Source organism: Calonectris borealis, chromosome 16 (assembly GCF_964195595.1).
Source record: "Calonectris borealis chromosome 16, bCalBor7.hap1.2, whole genome shotgun sequence".
NCBI lineage: Eukaryota > Metazoa > Chordata > Aves > Procellariiformes > Procellariidae > Calonectris > Calonectris borealis.
The window spans coordinates 8,461,997-8,484,496 of NC_134327.1; the positions used below are offsets into that span (position 1 = coordinate 8,461,997).

Here is a 22,500-nt window from a genome sequence, read left to right on the forward strand (position 1 = left end):
GAACATTTAATTGATCAGATAATACAATCTGAAGTATTAAAATTTCTCCTTAGGCAATCCTGACTTTCAGAGAAATGGAGTACTATTTTGAGGGATGAAACATTATTGATGAACCAGTGCTTCTCAGTAAAAACAACCAGAAATACTTGTTTTTCTAACATGCACTAAAAAAAAAAACCCACATTAGTGAGTTCAGCTGCAAAATAATACATTAGCTGCAACTGTATAAGATATTAACAAAAAGTTTTCTTGACGAGTTAATAAAAAGGTTTGTTCTCTTTTCTTCAGAAAGATATTAATCTTTAACACAGTGCATGTTACCTAGTTTTTGTTGTTAAGTTTTGAGCAACACCACTCTGGGGGCTGAGGGCGGGGAGAGGGAGGGGAGAAAGAGGTTCACATGTTTGGCCCCTCAGAACTCACAACGACATTTTAAAAACGTGCCTGGTATCTGCAAAAGATGCTACAAAAGAGACAGGAGAAGGCTTCTATACAATTTAGGAGCTGAGGCACAATGCCATTACATGACAATGCCACTGCCTAGTGACTTTTACTACTTTACTTTGTCGAACACACTGACATTTCAACCCTGAGAATGAAAAGAACTCTGTTAAACTACACTTAATAGTGTAAAGAACTGCAGGAGCTACTGCTAGGTTAAACACTGTCCATTATAAAATTTTAGGCTTAACATCACGGATATCCCTTGACATCTGCTCTTGTTCTCATTAGTGAGCTGAGAGAAGTTTAAAGAAAAGTTTCTCAGTGACAAACTTTTAATATTCTGACCACTAACAAGTACAAAGTTTGACACCACTGAGTTAGATATTAGAACGGCAATTCCAATATGTTCTGAGATACCAATAAACCTAAATAAAATGCAGTTACAGAAAAACCTGGGGAAAATGCATTGAGAATAATGGAAGTAATTAAAAAAAAAAACGATAACAGAATAATTGTGGAAAGCATTTACTCCCCAAACCCTTGTATTAAGAAGGATTTTGTTTCAGAGGAAAGCTGAAGTGTTAGCTAGGCTTGCACACGGTCTGTTTATACCTAGGTGCACAGAATAGAAAAGTCTCAATGTTTAAGTGTCACGCCTTTTGGAAAAGAGCACAATTACCACTGGTTAATTAATATATAATGAGAGAATGAACCAACTTTTTATAAATATGGATAGACACATAACCCACAACTGAAATATCACAGCGCTGCCTGTAAATGAGTGGCAGGGTATTAAAACCATCACTTCCTGCTTTTTCAATACTTGGAGAACTCCTAAGCTCTCCAAAACAGTGAGGGAGATGTGTCAGACAAAATACTCTTAATACTTTACTTCAAAAAAAGTAATATTAAAAACATATACCCACAGTGGGATACTTCCCCCACCACCCCCAAATCCTTAAGAAACACTTGAGGATATTAGAGAGTTCAACAACCCATTAAAAAACCCAAAGATGTACTGAAAACAAAGATTTATTTGGTTCTCTTCCCATAAAAGGGAATCCACATACAAAGGTGTTTAGCTAGAAAGCTGAGTAACTCTAAGATGAGCTATTCACAAGACTGTATAAGTATCTGCTTATTTTTAATTTAAAATACAGAAACAGTTCTTGAACAAGACAATAATACGTTTTACTTTTTTCCCCCCTCTATTTCTTTGCTGAAAGATCCAGAGGATATTGCTAAGACCAGTCAAAAGAACCCACATGCATGCCGTATTTATTCCTACAGTTCGTGCATTCAGTAGTTTGCTTTAAGGCAATGCGTTGTAAGTAATAAGCAATAAAAAATTTCCTGAATGCTGGAAAAAGGACAGGCAATCCAGGAATACACTTTCCTTTACTGTAGAAGGAAATTCCTTGTATACAAGATATTTCTCGCAGACATATCCCAATACTCAGATTTTTAAAAAGACAGTTTTATAAAACAAGAAATACTCCAGTGTTATGGAAAAGTAAAAATTACTAACCAGCTTGTTTTCTGGTTGCTGAATGAATTCTTTCAATTGCTTTACAGTAGCCAGTCTTCGGTCTCTGTCGTCTTCCCGAGTAATCCTCCGAAGAAGATTTGACAGTCGAGACTCATCAGAATAAGACAACGATCGCTCTGAAAAAGAAATGGCAATTATTTCTTTTCTCTACAGCATTTGATCAATAATATCTGTATTGTCTGAAATATGTATTTATGGACTCAATAAGTCAGAATAGTAATTTGAGAAAAAAGTAAAAAAAAAAATCCTGATTTGTTTTAAAGCTAATATGAGGAAAAATAAATATAACATTTAATTTAGCTACCAAAATATTTCATTCCTTCCAGTGGACAGCCCAGTACCTGGGTAGAACTCATTCAGAACTAAGCAGAACTGTTTTACTTCTACACAAAAACCTGGATTTAGTTCCCTTCTACATAAATGGAACTGAAAAAAAAGGGGCCTGGTAAGGTTAAATCAGACCTCTGACTAAATATATAAACAAAAATAATTCAACAAATAATATTTAAAGAAAACCTTGTGGAAAAGAACAACAAGCTGCTTCTTGAAGCAAAGAACCAGATTTAAGCTCAAGCAACTACCAAGAAACAAGACTTGCTCTATCGTTTTGGCACAAGAAGAAAGATTATGAGTAGTCCTCTGATAGCTAGCAGGGTTCTGCTTTGCAAAGGAAAACAGATCTACTCTTCCTCTGAGGAACAAAAGTATACAGCGTGCAGAGGTGCAGTGGTTATTGATTCAAGTGGATCATAATACAGGAGAATTAGCAACTTCCTAAGAAAACATTTCATTTAAGTTGACCAATAGCACTACTGATACCAGTGAAGGTCACAACTCAGTTTACCTGATTTAGGTACCAATTACATGAATTTATGAGAATAGTTCATTTTCCTCATCTGCAAAAAGGAAACAAACTTTCTTTTGAGAAGTTTAACATTAGATGTTTCATGGTGATTAAAATTAGAGGATTCATGGAACGTAACGAGGTTTTCTTAGTCACCATGACTCTTATGAGAACACCCAAGACAACTACAGACAGCTTTTTTCTCTGGTATGTTACACATCAGTCATGTGATGGGAGCAGCCATAAAGGCAACCTGGTTATAATGGGAAGGTTATAATGGAAAAATACTGACAGAAGATGATGTCTGCCAGCCTGGGAACTGCTAGCCTGAGAACCCGAAGTGGGAACCTGGAGCATCCTTGAAGGGCAGCTGGGTACCTGAGACATCCTGAGATACCCTTGATAAGCACAAAACCAAGAAACTGCAACAAATAGACTGTCATGGTAGAAAACATCCTGGGAAAGCAGGAATTGGCAACAGCTATTGGCTGTTCCAGCTGAAAAACAGTAGTTGGTAAAAGTTACCGGTGGCTCCAGGTGGTTGCGTCCTACACCCCCTTATGTCTCTAACAATATAAAAATAAATACCTTTCTACCGAAAACAGAGCTTCTCTCCAGACCTCCCCCTGCATGTGAGATCTCCTGGACAGATCGCTGGGGACGCCTGACTGACTCCAGACCCTGTGATCTTTGAAGTGAGACTTTGTCTGTCATCAACTGGCCTCATTCCTGGGAGAAGTTTGACAAGTGCTGTACCGGTAACACTTTGAATAATATATATATAGAGAGAGATATATATGCATATAAATAATTAATCCTAAGTATACACTTGCTTTACTAGTGGTAGTTTGTAGTAACTTGTAATAAAGAAATTTAAGAAACAAAAACCTTTGTTTCCTTGTGTGTTACAGAATCCTATGAACCCATCCACAGGCCAGTAACTCTTATACGTCATGACGTCACCTCCGGGAGGGCATGTCTTCTGTATTATAGTCATGAAGAATATTCTCAACCTATTTTCATGTCTTTATTTTTTGAATTTTAAAAGAGAATATGAATAAAATAAGCTTTGATAATCTGTTTCTTGCCAGGCATCAGTTTAAGCAATTAATTTTGAAGACACCTGACATTCTGAAGGATTAGGCAGGCTTAGCAAACATTAAAATAGCAATAAGAGTCTGAAGGATCAAATCTACGTTTTGTTCCTAGCTAGCACAACTACACAAGACATGTTGAGATGTTATCTGACAGGTATGAAGAGCACTTCTTTTAAGATGTTACTGATTTTACAGAAGACTAAGGCATACATATCCATTTAGGAAGAATTAAGATTCTTTTCCCTTGCTTTATCTGGAAACCAGAGTCTTCAGTAGTGGACAAAAAGCCATGTGTCTGGTGAGAAACATACAAAGAATCATGATCAGCAAAGACACCTTCTGAAGCAGTATCTGAGGTCTTCCTGAGATGGCACCTCAGAAGGTGCCAGACTAATAACTACAATCCCTGCTAGATGATCACTTACATCTGAAGATCTCCTTGTATTTCTGCCAAGAGTTGAGCTAGCAGCTGTAGTCCAAGGTTTGCCTGCCAATGGTCAATACATAGCCAAACTTCAGAAAGATGGACCTAGCACAGTTACTCACCCAAAAAATTTGATCAGCCCTGGAGAAGAAAGAAAAGGACTACCAGGAAGAATGCAGCCTGCTTGGGGGTATACCACATCTACCATTTTCTTTAAGACCTGGGCAGTAGTAGAAGGTCACCAGACCAGGGAAAAAAATTTTTTTTTTGAAAGTTCAAATGGAATAGTTCGGAAACAAAACATATGCAAACGAGAATGAAAGTTCTTTTAAAGCTTGGTTACAATGGAAATTAACACAGACTACGGTACACAAAATAAAAAGTGCAACTGCTATTCATGAATAATTCCATGTGAAAACTCTTCTGCTAGGAACGTACTGTGTTCTACATTACTGAACGTATCTTGAAAGCTTAAGTGTGTGTAGATTCGGTTCAGCTTATTTCACTATTAGACTGTCTACATATGAAGCCTCTCAAAACAGCAATTGGAATCTGTCCTTGAATAATTCAATGCGTTGGCCACCCCATAATACAGTCCTTTCCAAGACAACAGATGTGCCTCATGAGAAAGAGCAAAGTCTATTCTACAATATTGCTACAGCTGCACTCTACCAACGCTAACCTGGGCCAGGAACGCACAGTACACATCACTTCTCTTCTGTCGCTCCCAGTTTGCACTGATCTCCGACACTCAGCAAGCACATGGGAAGCTACACCAGCACAGCTGGGTTAGGTCACTAGATACTGCTCTTGAAGGGCAAACCAGGATGCAGTGGCTTGGAAAACACTCAAAATTATTTTTACTAAATAACTTTTTTAAAGATACTCTAGATCTTTGCAAGGTCCCTAAAAAAGTGCCCCGTCCTGTCCCTAAAAACGTTGGTTGACTCTTCAGTGTTAGATGAAAAGCCAACAGTAAGTACAAGCCTTGAATTAATTAAATCCACAACTTGCAATTTTTTAGTGTTGTCTTCTCTGCGTTTATCTTTTTGTTTGTAATGTCTTCATTGAAAACTCTAATTTATTTTGAAATATGGTTGTGCTGTTCTACATACAAAAAAATCCTAAAACCAGAACTGTGTAAATAAAACTACCACCACCAAGGTTACTGGTATGAGACACACATTTAACTGCTGCTAGAACAAGACTTACTGTTCAAAACTCTGTACTAAAAGCAGCTTTGTTTTTATTCAGTTAATACCTGATGAACATTGGCATTACTCCCTAAGAGAGTGTTAGCTGTCTGTTGAGCCATAATCATAAACTAAAAATAATTTTAAAAAAGAATAAACTAACCAAGAGCATGACTGAGGCTACGCTAGTCAAAGCGTTAGTTAATGAACACCTGTATGACTTCCACTTTGTGAAAAATCAGCAAGGTCTCAGGCACATGCTAACTCTCTCACAAAAGACAACTGTTTTAAAAATTGCTTAATGTACACACTAACAAACAAGAAAATATAACAGAATTTAAAAAATAAGATCCTGTTGCAACATAATCCCACTGTATTTTGAAGAAGATACGAAAAATCAAAATGACTTGCTAAAACCTACAACAATCACAGACAGCCCAGTTAAAAAGGAGAAACTCTTGAAATCTGACGTCTAGAGGACAGAATACGTACAGAAGCATACAAGACGTAGGCAGCGACTTCAGTCATCCAAAATTATAGTTCCTAACATTTTAAGGATTAAAGAGGTGCCCACGTACCTAGAACAGTCTGAATTTTCTGCCCATACTAATAGTAAATTCATGCACAAGCCCACAACCAGAAGTATTATTTGCAGAGTTCTCTATTAGACAATTCTCTATTTTCTCTACATAGACATAATTTAAGACACTAAAAGGACTGAATAATTTTTATATCAAGTCATCAGAATGGGATTATAAAGTCTGAGTTTAACCCATTCCAAAGATGAGGCTTTTGCAACAGTCATGTCACCACTTGCATCTCAGTTCTTCCACTCGCAAAGCACACTGACTCTTCTTTCACCTTTTGTCTCCTCTGAAATATAAATCCCTGAGGAGAAACACTGTGTCCTCATATGTTTATAATGTGCCTGGCATAAAGCAGTCACAGTTTTTGTCAGTGGCTCAACTACCACTTATACTAAGTGATGCAATAAATGACAGTGCTTAGTCATAACGAAGTTTCTATTTTCATTCAAAAGTCCTTGGAAGAACTTTCTTTTTTTTTTTAAAAAAAAACTATGATTTAAACCCAAATAGTGGGAAAAGTGAAGCCTTCTTTCTCAAAAACACGTGACCAGCATTCTTGCACCCTCTTGCAACTCCAGATTTCCTCTCGCTGTATCTCCCAAGACCTTGCCCACATTCTTATGATGCCTCCAGTTCCTCCCTGGCCTCTAATCCTCAGCTGAGCAAGAGGGAACATGAATTGTGGCTGGTTCAGGAGTACACATCTACTGACTACTCAGCTGGTATGATGTGATGACTAGTTGACCTGCAGGCCAGTAGAACAGATAACGGTTGAGCTCACCATTGCAGGTTTTCCCGCACTAGGGACTCGTTAACGAACAACTTTTTACTCAGGCATCAATTTTCAACAAATCTAAGAGCAAATTCTCTTTCTTGGAGCCCTTGAGCTCTTTCCCAAATTCGGCTGACTGAATGAGGGTTCAAAAGCTATTTAAAGGAAATTGAAAGATTGATAGCATAAGCCATATAGTCGAGAGATCTGCCTAACCTATGGAGGAAGTCTCAATGCAGGGAACAGTCAATACAAGATGACAGTTTCCATCAACATCATCTAATCATGTATCACAAAAAATAAAATCCATATAGATTGCCTTATTATAGTGAACTTCTTTTCATATTCTGAACACAAGAGAGGTTGCCAAAAGAGTTCCTCTTTTCCTGAAAATCTGTGGTATCCTTACCCTGTGATTTCCTCATGTCTTTTGTGGCTAAAGCACGATTCCCATGCGGAACACTGGTAAAATCAGGATTGGTCACATTGTTAACTCTCAGCTCTTGCCCCAACGACTTCCGACCATAAGTATTTTCCCCAGATCCTCCATTGACACTGTAGCCACCTGTGGAAAAACCAACATGAGATTAAAACAGGCTATCACACCATATATTTAGTAGGGTAGTGTGTTATGAGTTATTCAATTCATATGCAAATTAGCAGCCCTATCCTCTACCACCTTCTTTAGCTTCCTTTTTCACATTTCACACAAAAATGTTTTGTTATGCCCTGTAAGTTTCCAGGTCACATATTCAGAATGTAATCAGTCTTTTTTTGAAGCACATGAAAAAACCTCTATGGCAATGAAGTTTAACATCCATTTTGTTGCATTTGGAGTAGTCTTATTATTACTTTTGACCCTGTATTTTACACGGCTCTTCATATCAAACTCCTAGTACACATGGCTAGAAACATTCACTTACTTGCTCCTTGATTATGCACATCAAATTTCCACTCTGTTTTTGTTATAAATCCACCACACAGGCTCAGTAAAATGGCAAAAAATAAAGGAGAAAGCTTTTAAAAAGCCACACATTATTTATACATAGATTGAACAACTCCCCCTAAACATACAACAGTGGATATTTTCACACACTAATACTGACGTTATCTTAAATTAATTAAACTCAATCCTACATTCTCCCACTTGAGATACACAGGGTACACCTTTGGTAACAAGATAAAATGGAAATAAAAGTGTCATTTTGAGTAATTCAATTATTTTTACTCCTAGATCCACAAGAATTTACATACTCAAATGTTGAAACCCAAGATTTTTCCAGTCTGCCACACCACTTTGAGGGGCAGGTTGCTTCTCTGCAGTACTGTGGAAAAGTGAAACTGTCCCCTGAACCTGCCCAATATTTCACTCAATGTATTAGAGCTCACTTTCGAGGCAGCTGTGCAGGCAGCTTTCTAAAGTGCCTTCTCTGCCTGAGACAGGGAAGAATCAACTACTAAAATTAAACCCAGAACAACAAAAGATATGCAAGACTTCTTTCAGAAAAGGTATTTCCACAATTCCACCTGCATCAGCGTATAAAAGAAAATCTGGGGAAAAGGAGAGGTGGCTCTCTGCAAAAAGAGGCAGCCTACTGAGACTACAGGATAGATTAAAAAAAAAAGTTAAAACATCAAGGTAAATCTGGACCTTAGTAGATGTAAAGAATGTCATCCTGAAGGCAAAGCTTTTGATAAAAGAAGCTGTGAACTACCGGTAGAAGTTTGCGTATTTCTATACACATGGGACTACCCGACCATTACAGAAAATCCTGTGCAAAGTCTCAGTTGTAATTAGTTAATTACAATTACAGTAAAGATAATTTGTGTATATTTGGATTTACAACATTAAACTCAATTTTTAAACATAAACTAGCATGTATGCCACCTTAATGTTATTTTGTCATAACAAACCAACACTGCTTTATGAAGGAAATTACTTCTAACAGCAATAATTATATTTATGACTAAACAGAAGTGTATCACTAAAATTCAAAGCAACAAAGAAATTAGTTTAACTGAAGATGTCAGATAATCATGCATTCAGACCACAAACATCAACTATCAAAACCAGACATACTACCATATACTATTGGAGTTATTTCAGACTTTCCCTCTAGCACACAAAATAGCCCAGCTTTTTTGGTTGTCTGCAAAGGCACGTAGTATTTGCTATAGTGTATTTGACACCATCTTAAATGAATTAAACACAAACCTACATTCTCCCACTTGACATATAGATGGTACATCTTTGGTAAGAATATGAAACAAATTGTCATTTAAAGTAATTAAAAAACAGCAGGGCAATCAGGTTTTTCAGCAATAAGGCTGTAAATATTACATTGTATCTCTAGTTATCTCCTGGTCTGAAAAGTTTTTGAAAATCCTAACATATAAAAATTCTCTTCATTTCCCTTTAAATGTTAAATCTGAGACCAAATAAGAATATGATCAGCTATGTCATGGTTATTAATTTTAGCATAAATATGCAGATACCATGACATATGAATACTAGTGCAGTATCTTTTTAGCAGTCATCATAGTTATAAATCAAAAGGGGGGAAAGTGTTTCAGGAAGGGAGAACATCTCATCTATAAAAACCCAAGAGCCTTCTATTTAGTTTTAAAAACTTAAAAATTCCAACTCCACTGTCTTGTTTTACAAAGTAAAGGGGAGAAGACAAAGGGGAGAAATCTAATTGCAGTCTTCCACGAGTTAATGTGAAGGGTTATTTTAAAAAAAAAAAATAAATAAAAAAAAAAAAAGACAGCCAGACTAATCTTACAGATGCAGAGCAAAAGGACAGGAGTCAATAGTCATAAGTTGCAGCACGGGAAATTCAAACTGGATATGAGAAAACAATTCTTTACTAGAAGAGTGGTAAAGCACCAAACAGGCTGCTAAGGGAGGCTGCAGAACCTCCCATCCTTGGAGGTTTTCAAACATGAACAACTTCCAGCAATTATCAAGTTGGAAGTCATTTTTATTATCAACACCAGAAACTGGGGGGGTGGGGGGAAGGAGGCATGGAATATCTTCTCAAGGATTCTAGGCACTTATGATATATGGTTATCCAGGATAGAAAAGCTAGAAGTTCTTAAAATGAAAATTCCATGCTGGCAGATTCCAACAGATTAATTGAAAAATCTTACTAAACAAACTATTCTGCATTAAGCTTACAAATTTCTCCAAAAATAAAAATGAACTAGAGATATTTGGAATTTGGTTTTATAGTACAGAATATCCTAATCATATCTTTTCAAGTCACACCTGAACAAAATAGCATAGTTCAAGTGCTGAGCTAGCAGAGACATGTCCTGTAAGATACAGTATTTAAAGGAGAGATAGGTGCATTTTTCTTTTCAAATGGCACTTTCCCAGCACTTTTCCCACTTCACAAACTACCTTACTGAATTTGTCCGAAACTCACTATTTCACTATACTGCCAGTACATTCTTTAAATACTTGCACACTTCAAAGTATAAGAATAACCTACAATGCTAGTCTGTGTGAAACATAGTAACACTCTCCATGTTAGCAGACACACTGACAAATGTACTCACTTTCTAAGCAGTTTCTCTGTCAAAGTTATCCAAATCTTAAGGTTCTCAAGGTATGCAGATAAACAAATACCTGTTTCATGCCCCTGCCTCCTATTAGCAGTACATACTACTTACAAAAAAAAATAAATTTGCATCAGCACACCCAGCTGTAACTTCCCCTAAGATGTAGCAATTCTTTACAGATAGTTACAGGGCACAGAAGCAGGGGGAGTGCGAATGCGTTTTAGGTTCCTGAACAGAAACTCCCACATTAATATTCCTGTGAGATTTTTTTGAGTCTGGCCTGCCTGAAGAAGATTTACATAGTCTAAAAAGTGACTCTGCAAGTAAAAAAGCCTCCTATTTGATACCTGTATTCAGCAATTAAAAAAAAAAACAGAATACAAATTTCTTTTTCATAAAGATGAAAAAGATATGATTCTGAATTTTTAGCTATTTTCTGGAGAAAGTATTTCCAGTCTCAAAAAAAAAACCTCCAGGGGAAAAAAAACCCACACAAAAAAAATTCTATGAACCATACATCATGCGATTTATATGAAGTCAGACTGAGGCACATAGAAGTAGAAATTCCGATTAATGACAAAATATAGATTTGATTCCCAAACAAAGATTCCAGTTTGCTGCAGTAAAGCTGCAATAGGTAATATATCAGATTAGTAGCCCATTTAATCAGGCAGTCCATTTTCAATACCAGAAGAAATTACAACTTGCAGACCAGACACATCCAGAATACTATTCGTTAGGAAAAAGTGCTTATTCTATTAATGCATTAAGTCTTCTCTTACATTCTTCTCCTAATGCAACTGCATATTTTTCTCAGTATTCATATCAACCACATTTCTTTGATCCCTGTTAAATCTCTCAACACAGTGATACTGTGGCAATGAGTAGTATCAGTTCACTGCCTTTAAAAAATAAAAAAAGAAAAAATTCTCAACGATTTCAAGTTTACTGCCTTTCTCTGAATGTCCCTTCACAATTTACACATGAAACAGCAATCTGTATACCTTTTTCTTCATTCTGTATGTCAGTGTGGACTCTGATATCATCGTGTCTTTGTCGAGACACCACAGCTGAATTTGAGGGTTGTAATCCATAGGAGGCAGAACTGCCCCGATCTCTGGATGAAGAGTATTTTAAATTGTCCTGGTCAGCTGATGCACTGTCAGTTCTATAAAGAGAAAAATATTTTTTTTTATGTAGGGGTATAACAGGAGTGGGATTCACATTCACTTATAAATGCAACATATTTAAATGACAATCCCAAATGTATTTTCCTGTGTCAAAAAAAGTTGTACGTCTAACCTGCTTCTTAAAAAGTGACCTTAAATGCACATTGGGATTAGAATTGACTAATTATTACAGCAACATGCAAAGGAAATGCATTCTAGTGCGCCAGTGCCTTTCCTCAGGACGTTCTCAAGTCTCTTTCCAGTTGGATGCCTATATAAAGAAAAATTACTTCCCAGAAATGAAAAATAAAATACAGCTAGGTATAGGCATATACCACAGCAAGGCGATACAGTGTCTATCATTTGTGAAAGTCATTACTAATATACACATTACATTTACATAATATGCTATGGGCCTTATTGAGCAATGTAAAACCACTTATTAGACAGAGGTGTTACTAGCATGTAACTGATAATCAATATAGGAATCACATATTAAGTTTTTGCAAAACAAAAATTGCAAAACGAGAAAACAGGCTTTACTGTGGAAAAACGTAAAGCCAGAGTTGTTATTCTTTAGAGTAGATAAAGTGAGTTAAAAAATCTGCGTTAAGTTTAAACCACTCTCATATCAGAAAACTGATTTATAGCCCAGAATAAATTTTTAAGGAAAAAGATGAAAATTACGAAACCAACTCTTCTCGCTGGACGTACTAAGTGATTTCATTTTTAAAAATACAATAACTTTAATATACTAAACTCTGAGACTTCAGAACCTAAATTCAACTAATTACTTTAAATGCATCCTTACAAGCAATACTGGAGGTTTTACATTACAACCAGTAAATCAATACCCATCCAAAACAAAAAACAGCAGAATTTTGTTCAACTCAAGTATATTTGGAATCAAACTATTCAAATTATTTACAGAGGGCTTTTCCTAAGCAAACTCTAAAGATCTTCTATTTTTATTTTAAGCTTTGGATGGATCATTTGATTATTTAACAAAAAGCAGGACAGATTGTTCCTTTTCATTCCTGTAAATTAACTACAATTTGTCTAAGGACAAACGCCACATGTTCTTGGGAAAAAGTCTTTCATTTTTACTTTTCAAGAGAACACTGTGATTAGAACCCGTGACAAATTCAGGGGAAAGGAGTTAAATACATCTCAAGGCCAAAAGGGAAAAAACAGCTAAAATTTTTGAAAGGCCGTTGTTACTTAAGCTGTCCTGAAGGGTTGCTATTTTCAAATATAGCTCATCCTCAGTACAACTGGAAGAGTAATACCATGAGGGTTGATATTTGCAAAAACAACTGGAATTAAAGAAACCCCCCCACATACTTTATTCTCTTGAGAGTGTTAAAAGACAACAGGGTTCAAAAGAAGAAAATTGTGGTTTTGCCCTGTTCTCACAGTGAAAGGTTGACACTAGGTTGCTTGGCAGGTATTATTCCCTTTTGCTGTATAAGCAAATTTATCTTTAGATATACACATTAAGACTCTTTTCCTCATTCAGCATTCACTGTGGCATCACAACTACTGTTTTGTTGAGCACTTGCTTGGACTATTTTATAAAATAGGCTATGCTACTCGAGGCAAAGCCTTAGTAAAAGTCTTTGCTCATGACAGTCAACTAGGATTGTAGAAATACTTACACGGTTGGACCTTCATCATTCACCTAAGGTATGTTGAACCACAACGAAGTTCTGCACTGTACCTTCAAATGGTATGAACTTTAAATGTGCCTATACCATGTGCAAATTTTCCAGTCAGCTACAGAGCCCCCAGATTTTCTCCCTGCCCTAAAACCTCAGGAGACTTCCAGCTCACTTTAAGTAACAGCAGAGTTTATTACGGAGGATTCAAATTATTTTAGCCTTTCAATGAAACAGACTGACAAATTTTCAATTGGCAAATTTAAGTACTGATGGGTTCTTAATAGCGTACCTCCCCAAAGAGCATCGGTTTTTTTAAGGCAATGTGCTGTAGACTGTATCATCTCCAATTGTCAAGCATTAAGTCTGACATTCTTAAGTCTGAAGGCAAGCTGATTAAACGTACAATTTTTAAGACTGTTCTGCGTATCCCAATCAACTGAAGGACTACACGTGTTCTCAGCTAACCTCACTTCCCGCAGCACAGCCTTTGAACATTTTGTAAAATTTTCCATTGTGGTAAAATACATAAGCCTATTGTTTCCCTGGGAAAAACCACACACTCGCTTCGTTCTGTCTTTGGGAACAGCTTTCTGCAAGCTAACCTGTTCACACTTTATCACCCAACTAAAAGGCGAGCACAATTTTATTAAAAATATATAATTGTTCTTCTATGTATCAATGTAAGGGACAATAGTTCCCACTGAAAACATTGTTCCCACTACAATAAATGTGTAGCTTAGATATCCAGCAGTTTCTGCCCTTTCTTTATGAGGCAGAGAAAAAAACGCTTCATAGAAAGATACTGTTTCCAGAGAACGAGGTTCTGTGACCCAGCTGGCTGCTATGGTCCTCCGTATTGCTTCGAAGGAGGATTTTGAACTGAAAGAAGCTTGCAATAAGATTCACACCAGAAGCAGAACCCACCATCTCATGGGCCTGTGCATTTCTAGCTGTCCAGGGATGCACACCATTTCTTAAATTTGCTTCCCACCTGAGAATTGTACTGTAGCTCCTGCATCAGCACTCTGGGAGTTTGTGGCATGGCCTCATCAAGACCTGGGGACGTGACCCCAGTACCTGTCACCTGCGCCTGTGCTCCCTTACCGAGGAACCCAGACACCTGGGTGACACAGGACACTGCTGTGCAAACTCACAGCGAAGCATGGTCTGCGTGTACAGAAGGAGACATTTAGTTTTCAAATTTGTTTCTGAAAAATGCCATTTTCATGTCAATAACGTATTCATGATTTTGAAAGAGAACCACTTAGAACTCAAAACGCAGCCACTCTACGGACAGGTACTTGCCAAGGTCTTACAAATAATTACTTTTTCTGCCTCCCTCCAGCCCTTTAAGGTACACTGCAGCCATTCCACGAGGGGATGGGAAGAACCGTACTCCCAGCTACCTCAACTCACGCCCGCATGCCAGGAGGGCACTTTTCCTGTTCACCTGGCGGTATTTCCACTTTCATTACATTGTGCCAAGCAGATGGTGGGTTACGTGACAGATGTAACACTTAGCATCATCTTTCAAAAGAAGCCTATGTAACAACAAATTTATCAGTTACATACATTGACATTGTCACAGACCTAACAAACATTGTATACTAATAAAATCACAACACACAATGTTAGCAACAGATAAGCAAAAGTACAAACACAAATGTGATATTAGACAAAGCAGGAATGGGAAATTGCAAGGATGAACATGACTATGATTACCTTACACAGTAGCTTCAGAAGCATATTTGCCACTTTATGAGACACTATTCTGTTTTATTTCCACCTGAAAAGCTCATTGATGGAGACTAAGCAAAGTAATTCAAGAGCTCACATGACAGTTTTCATCTGTGCCTGGCTCTGGGCGGAAGACACCTGACTACCACCAACACCGGCACCAATTTCCTGCATTTCTAGCAATATCATTTATACAGAAGAGATTGCATTCGGTTTTCTGCAGGGTAATTTTTAACCTGCCTTTATCCATCAGAAAAAGAAAATAGTTCACCCACCTAAATAAGCAGAAATGGCCACTAGTTCTCCCTAAGAAAAAGCTACTTAGTTTTTTTTCCAGGGATATACAAAAGGAAAATTAGACTTTTCCAAAAGTAAGTGTATATCTCATTCCATTAAAAGTATCAACATGATTTGACTAGCCAATTGGTATGACTGAAGAAAGCATGGCTGAGAACTGGCTTTAAAAAAAAAAAATCTCTTTATCTAGAAAAAAGAAAAATAGGTCAATCAAAAATATATCATGTTTCTTTAGTTATATGGCAGCCTTAAGAATTTTTGTCCAAGAAACATGTTACAATCAATCTGTTGTATACTATTCATTATCTGTAGCTCTTTCAGAACGACCCTGCCATATGGATATTATTTTGAGATAAAAATCACTTAATTATTCTATTTGATTTTATTTCCAAGTACAGGATCTACATGGAGGATTTATTCTGAGACAACTCTACTGTATGAGTTGTATTATTGTTCCAGTCAGTCAATTTTACTTACTTATTTGCTCTATTTGCCAAGTTTATTTGCTACAATGCAGATAAATTCATTACTTAAAATCTTTATCAATAAAATATTTAAAACTTAGAATCACTGTATCCACTCAAATTAACAGCTTCCCACCAAGTTTCTGACCTTTCTTCCACCAGCATGCAGAGCAATGACAGCCTTCTTTTGCCATGCTCTTCACTTGGTCCATCTTGCTAAGCCCAAGCCTGGCTGAACCCACCCCAAAGCCTGCTTTTGTTTGTACCCCTGTGTTGAGAGAGCACAAGAGTTTAAGTGGCCATGTTTTCACTAGTGTAATAACAACTAATTCACTATTTTCCTACTGCAATTCTGCCATCTCCACTGCTGGACAACTGCCTGCAGTCACAGTAGCTTTTCAAATCACCTCTTGATTCCGCATCACTCACTTCTTACACAGTAGCTCACCAATTTCCTTCTGTCCTGTGATGGACATCAGGAGGGAAAGTCAGGGAAATGTATCACATATATGCATCCTGTTCTTATTTTTCCATAGGCATCTTCTGATAGCCATTTTTGTATACAGGATATTATGCTAGCTAAATCATTGGTCCGATCTAGTATGGCTATTCTTGTATGGAAGGTTATCTGCTCTCCAAGTTCCTTTTGCTTCCCACTGACACACTTTCATCTTTCTCACATCTCATGCTCCTCTGTCCTCACATTAAAAACAAAGGCTTTCACATTACAAACTTAGGCTGCCCCATTTTACCAAAAAACAAAAAAGCTCTTTGATCTCATACCTTCCCAACCTTATCAACATATTCAACACACTCAGGTGTGAAAGGAGATCAAGAATTACTTGTTGCCACTTCAGAACTGAACCCATTCCTGTTCAGCATCTCCCACGCACAGTCCACTGAATCTCTCTTCCCAAGGTTTCCATTGACCTGTTCACAATGGCACCTCACAACTGATACTGCATCTCATTCTCTAAGCTGGCTTCAACATCGCAGACTATTTCTCTCTCTCTCTCTCCCCCTATGTACATATCTATCTATCTATCTCACTCTTTGCGCTCTCCTCTCTCTCAACTATCCCTGAAAAGATGGAGAAGCCTTACCAACTTTCATCCTACATGACTCTACACCGATTCTCAGGTAACTTCAGCAACATCCTCAAACATCTCTATGTTGTCAACTTTCAAGTCTCTCAGTTACAGACCTGTCCAAACTAAGATTTCAGCCTATTTCTAACAAAATTTTGCTGTGTACTTTGTTGTACATGCAAACGCAGAAGAACTAGAGTTTCTGACTCAATTTTCCTTATACACAGCACCCACTATCACCCTGCTTGTCATTCAATGTGTTAATCCAGCATTATGAACAGATAATATCCACAACAACTAGTGCTTGCCTTTTGTAAAAGACATGCCTCTGCCCTTCACAGCCACGTAAAAAGCACTGCTCTAACCATCACTTTCCTAGCCCATTTGCCCTAATGAGTTTCTTTGCTCCTGCCAATACCTCCTATTCTGTCTTTAATTAAACACAGGGTACTTGTCCTCAGTTATAAAGTGCTAGCCAAAACTGCTCTCCTGCTTAGGTTATAAGCTACCTGGAAGGAGAGCCATATTTTACTGTCTTGTCTCATGGTGTCTAGACCCATGGGGACCTAAGCAGTAACTTGGTTTGGCAGGCACCGTGCTAACAGAAATCAGTAATTCGTAACACTGACTTACATTGCCTGAGAAGGATACACTTCATTTTCAAGAACGAATTTCAGTACTGAACCTAGCAAGACACTTCTGGAACTTTTCTCAGATGTGAAAGATTCTTTTTCAACTTTTCCATATATTCCCCTGCTAACCTACATTTATGATAGCAGAGACAGAGAGGTCCTGTTAATTAAAGTCCTATTTTCTTTTCCTCACTTTCGCCTAAGAATAAGAAAGCCATGGTGCTAACCTGCTCCCCTGCACTCACACTCCTGCTTAGTACCACCATAAGCACATGAAACTTGCTTTGCCACCCAGAGCATTTCCTATCAAAGGCAAGTATTGCTTGTTTCAGTATATAATTAGCCTTTAGTACTCTACGGAATTAACTCTGCTCACACACAAGACCTGCACACTGACATGATTTTATTTCTTCCCCCCGAAGTTGGAAAATGCAGTGAGATCTGTCAAACAAAAAGGAAAGAAAAAAAGAAGTAAAGGTTTAGAAAGCTATGAAATTTAGAAGAAGGGAGAACAAGATCTTATCAAGCCTTCTCAAAAAAACCTCCTGTTCTCCATCACATATATCCAACATTTATCTAAAACGTTTTTGTATTGCTATTAATTTAGACTCTGGTACACCTCAGTGCACAAACGAATATGCCCACATATATCAGGACAACTTCTTCCTCCATAATACACAGTCCTATCAATACACACACTGTAGGAAAACCAGTCCACGTGCATCTGACAGATATGACCGCATTCATGCGGGCACAAAAAAAAAAATCAAGTTCTAATTAAAAACTACTCGCCTTAAATAAGGATGTGGGCTCCAACTTTCAGTTTCACACTGTTTTCACCCCAAGTCCCAATGCTGATTAGCATTACTAAAAATTGAGAGGAATCTGGACCCAGTAATGAGAATCGATCTAGTCATTTTTACACACACAAAAATGTGCGTTTGAAAACACAAGCCATCTGATAATACACCTGTGCATTAGCAGTTCCTTTTTCCCCCTTTAGGAACTTGAAATGACTACAATTACTGCACTTGTCATTACTTCAGCCATGTGCATTACCTCTTCCACGCCCTGCAAGAAAGCATTTACCAGCAACATCACCTAAGCTAAACGAAACTAACAGTCAACAGAAAAGAAAGGGGAAGGAAAGAACACGCGGGTATATTTTGTGCTGTGGGGTTTGTCCAAGAGCATATTCGAAACAATCAACGAAAAAGAAACACTCACTGCCAGTTTTATATAGCAGATCTCCTTTCAACCGTGCATGTGAATCACTTTTAAAAGTTAGTTAATGCCAAAAGAACAAAGACTGATTTAATCTCTGCGTCGTTCTTTAAGCTCCTAGTGTAGACTCACAGGTTCCATATCGCCAAAGCTATCTTTTTGAGATTTAAAAAACTTGAGCATAACATATGGAGAAAAATGTGCTCTGTGTTTGGGACTGTGTGAACATTTCTGATTCCTGGACTCTCTCACCAGATTAAAAAAACATATTATTTACAGGAAAGGATAAAGTTAAATTCTTCCAAGTGACAGGATCAGTGAAGAGGTGTTACCCATTTCTTAGCAGGAGCTCTAATCACACAGTGTGATGGAAACAGAACTAGGCCCTAGCCATGCTATGAAGCCCCCCTAGTCTGCCACACTTTCTCTACTGCTTTCAGATTTTTGTTCCTGCTATGACTTTTGGGATAATTATTTCAGCAGCCCAGTTTACAGCAGCTGTACTTGAGAGCTAAGGAGGCACCAAACTACAGCATGGGGAACAGACCAGAAGCAGACACTGAGGTAACAGTCTAACTTCTTAAACCAGCCTTATCACCAGGCAAAGCGTTTCTGCAGCTACACTCCTACTTTCACCCCTAACACAACTGAACCTATTGCAGACAATGCTGTACTGGAAAAAGTCAGCTTCCTAGCCCCTGTAAGACGTATTTTTTAGGCTAAAAGATAGAACTTGTGACAAACTAATATATCCAACCAGAAAGCATTTATAGAAGCCATCCACTGCAAAGACACAAGAGGTACATCAAATTTCTTCCAGGTAGGAAGGTCAAGAGTTATGGTTCAGAATTCCAGACTGCAGCCCAGAAATCTGAAGCAAGGTAGTAGTTGAGAAGTAAGAGACCAGACTTCTTAATCCCCCCCAAAAAATCTAGATGCTATAAGAAGAGGTCACCAACGAGGTTCGCAAGCTTTTAAGTGTGGAAAAAATAGTAAGTTATTTGACCAAGAAGTTCAATAACAGAAGAAATTAGAACTTAAATAACCATGCCCCACACACCATTAAGAACTAAATAGCCTCTAGCATTAGTCCTACAGGCTGTGCTGCTAGCTGTTCAAGCAAAAGGAAAGCTTCCTTCACAGTAAATACTTAAGTTACACCTGTGCTTCATAAGATCTATCTTCACATCCACCCCATTTTCCTAGTCCAAATCGCATGCCACTGGGACTGTCATCTGTACATACATTCCCAAGCACGTGCCACTCTGTTCTTTGCTGGAAGGTTTAAAAGTAGGATCCCATATTGTGTTAAACTCTCAAAAACACTAAAAAAGCCCCAAATCTTCCACATAAAAAAAAAAATTAAGAAACATCGAATTTATTTATAATTTCTACATGAAAATTTTCTTACAATAGCAAAGATGAGCACTACAGCAAATACATTAGCATCAGATGTATCAGAAGTAATCAAGACCTGAAATACACTGCCTATACTTGACTAAAGAAGTCAACAGACTTTGAATTCCACTAAGAAGTACCAGGTATAAACACACCTTAAAACCTAACACACATTGTATAAGCTCTCACCCCAGCCTACTTACAGCTCAACTGTAAGTAGATAAACAACAAAAAAAAAAAACCCTGTACTTTTTTATTAACCCTCAAAAGACTAGGAGTATTTCCGCAGCCTCTGTTCTTCTCTGATTAACTGCCAGCTGAAAACTGGACTGAAAAAACACAGGTATCAAGCCCCCCCCCCAGTTCCCCACCCCACTGCAGCCCCCAGCGCTTCTGCTTTCCAGTAAAGCGTCTCCCACCAGACGCGCAGGGGGAGGGAAGCCGCTGCCTGCAGACACACACCAGAGACGGCACAGCCACCCCGAGCCGCGACAGGCCGAGGGGAGAGGGGACACCGGGAGAAGCGGGGGAGGAAGGAGCGCTCCCACCCGCCAGCTCAGAGCCCAGACCGGGGCCCCACCGAGCCCTGCGCGGTGACAGACCTGTCCCTCTCCCGTCTCTAGCCGCCGGCAGACTCGGATCCGGAAATCCCCTCCGCGCCCCTGCCCGGCTCCCGCCAGGGCACGGCGGCGGCCGGTCCCTTCCCCGCCGCCTAGGCCCGGCGGCCGGCCCGCCGCCACCCGCCCCGCGCTAGGCCCGGCGGCTGCCTCCCGCCCGCCCCTAGGCCCAACAGCCAGGAAGTGGCTCCGCCGCCGCTCCGAGCCGCCGCTCCGAGCCGCCGCGGCCCGCGCCGCCCCGCTCCCCCAGGCCCGGCGGCGGGGCCGGGCCGAGCCGCCACCGCGGCGCCCCGCTGCCCCGGCCCCCGCGCCCCGCAGGCGGCCAGGCCGCGCCCCCTGCCCCAGCCCTGCCCACCTGGGTTGCCAGTCATTCCAGCCCCGCGGGTGGTAGTGCTGCCTGCTGCCGGTGCCGCTCAGCCGAGACCCCGGGGCTCTGCGGCTCATTACCTTGCCCGAGACGGCATGGCCGGCCGGGCAGCGGCGCGGGACAGGGGCGGCGGAGGAGGGCGGCGGGGGAGGAAGGCGGGGGAGAGGCGCGGGCGGCGGCTCCTCACTCGCGCTCCGCAGTCGGCTGCTGTCTCACACCGGAGGGAGGGGACGCGGCCGCCGCGGCTGCTCTGGCTGCTGCCCGGCCGCGCGGCATGCCGGGATCGCGGACATGGGCCGCCCGCCCCCTCCGCGGGGCACGCTGGGAGGGCGGGGGACGGGGCGCGGGGGCGGTCCGCCTCCGGCAGCCGCGGGACGGGCTTCCCCACCCACGGGGGGGGGGTCCCCGCCGCTGCCCGCCCTGCAGGGGCACGGGCGGTGGTCTCCCCTGCGACTGGGCGTGGGGGAGCGGGCGGCCATTGTCGCCACCCCGCCCCGGGGCGGGAGAGGAGCGGGGGATCCCAGCCCCCCGGGTCCGGAGGGGAGCCTGAGGCCCTTGGACTGTCAGGATCGGTGACAGCCGACAGGCTCCCAGCCCCTCAGCTGTGAGGGGAACCTGGGGCCTTTGGGCATGAGGGCAGCCAGGGGATCCCAGCCTGACCAGCGTGAAGGGATCTGGGGCATCCCGCTCCCTGAGGGGATCCTGGCACCCCTGCGCCCTGAGGGGACCAAGGTCCCCGGGGCATGAGGGGAGGCGGGGGCTCCCAGTCCCCCAACTGTGAGGAGAGCCAGAGGATCCCAGACCCTGGCTCCTGAGGGGAGCCTGGGCCCCCTGGGCACTGTGGGGACCAAGGTCCTCAGGGCATGAGGGGAGCCTGGGGCCCTTGAGCCCCGAGAGGAGCTGGGGCTCCCAGGCCCTGAGCAGAGCTGAAGGACCCCTGCACTGCTCCCATCTCCCTTTGTTAAGAGGATGCGGGCGTCCTCCCCCTTCCCTCTGCAGGGGTCTGTGCTGCCCCAAGCCTTGCTGGAATGTCTGCGGGGAGCTGCGTCCCTCTGAATAGATCAGATCCTCACCCCCATGTTTCTCCCCACTAGGACATGTCACCCATATATGACTGCCAGGGAGAAGTCTGATGTTTGGCAGTGGTCAGCAAAAAGCTGACTAACCCCACACTAAACACTAACTAAACCCCTAAGGTTTCTCCTTCTTCCTCCCTTCTTCCTCACAGCTGCTAAAATGCATTTCAAAAGCAGACGAGTGAAATAGTGTCTTTCTAAGAAGTCTTTCTAAGCCGGAATGACTTTTCTGTGTAAAGCAGTCGCCACATTTGCTAGAAGGGCATTTGATGGGGAAAGCCTCCTGAGGGGAG

General features: G+C 40.6%; 1 protein-coding gene across 4 annotated transcripts in view; it reads right to left on the reverse strand.

Moving 5' to 3' along the window:
* The window catches only part of SMG1 (SMG1 nonsense mediated mRNA decay associated PI3K related kinase), a 70,051-nt gene extending 48,666 nt beyond the window's left edge, over positions 1-21,385 (reverse strand). For 2 of the 4 annotated variants that reach the window (XM_075165097.1, XM_075165099.1), the window contains exons 1-4: positions 21,120-21,385; positions 11,482-11,645; positions 7,320-7,475; positions 1,973-2,109 (exon numbers count right to left, since the gene is read on the reverse strand). In XM_075165097.1, the coding sequence (XP_075021198.1) occupies positions 1,973-2,109; positions 7,320-7,475; positions 11,482-11,645; positions 21,120-21,208 (546 nt within the window). In that variant the 5' untranslated portion in view covers positions 21,209-21,385. Of the gene's footprint in view, positions 1-1,972; positions 2,110-7,319; positions 7,476-11,481; positions 11,646-20,749; positions 20,877-21,119 lie in introns of those variants that run through there. The other 2 variants (XM_075165101.1, XM_075165100.1) reach the window with 2 other exon arrangements.
* Positions 21,386-22,500: the final 1,115 nt, after the last annotated feature.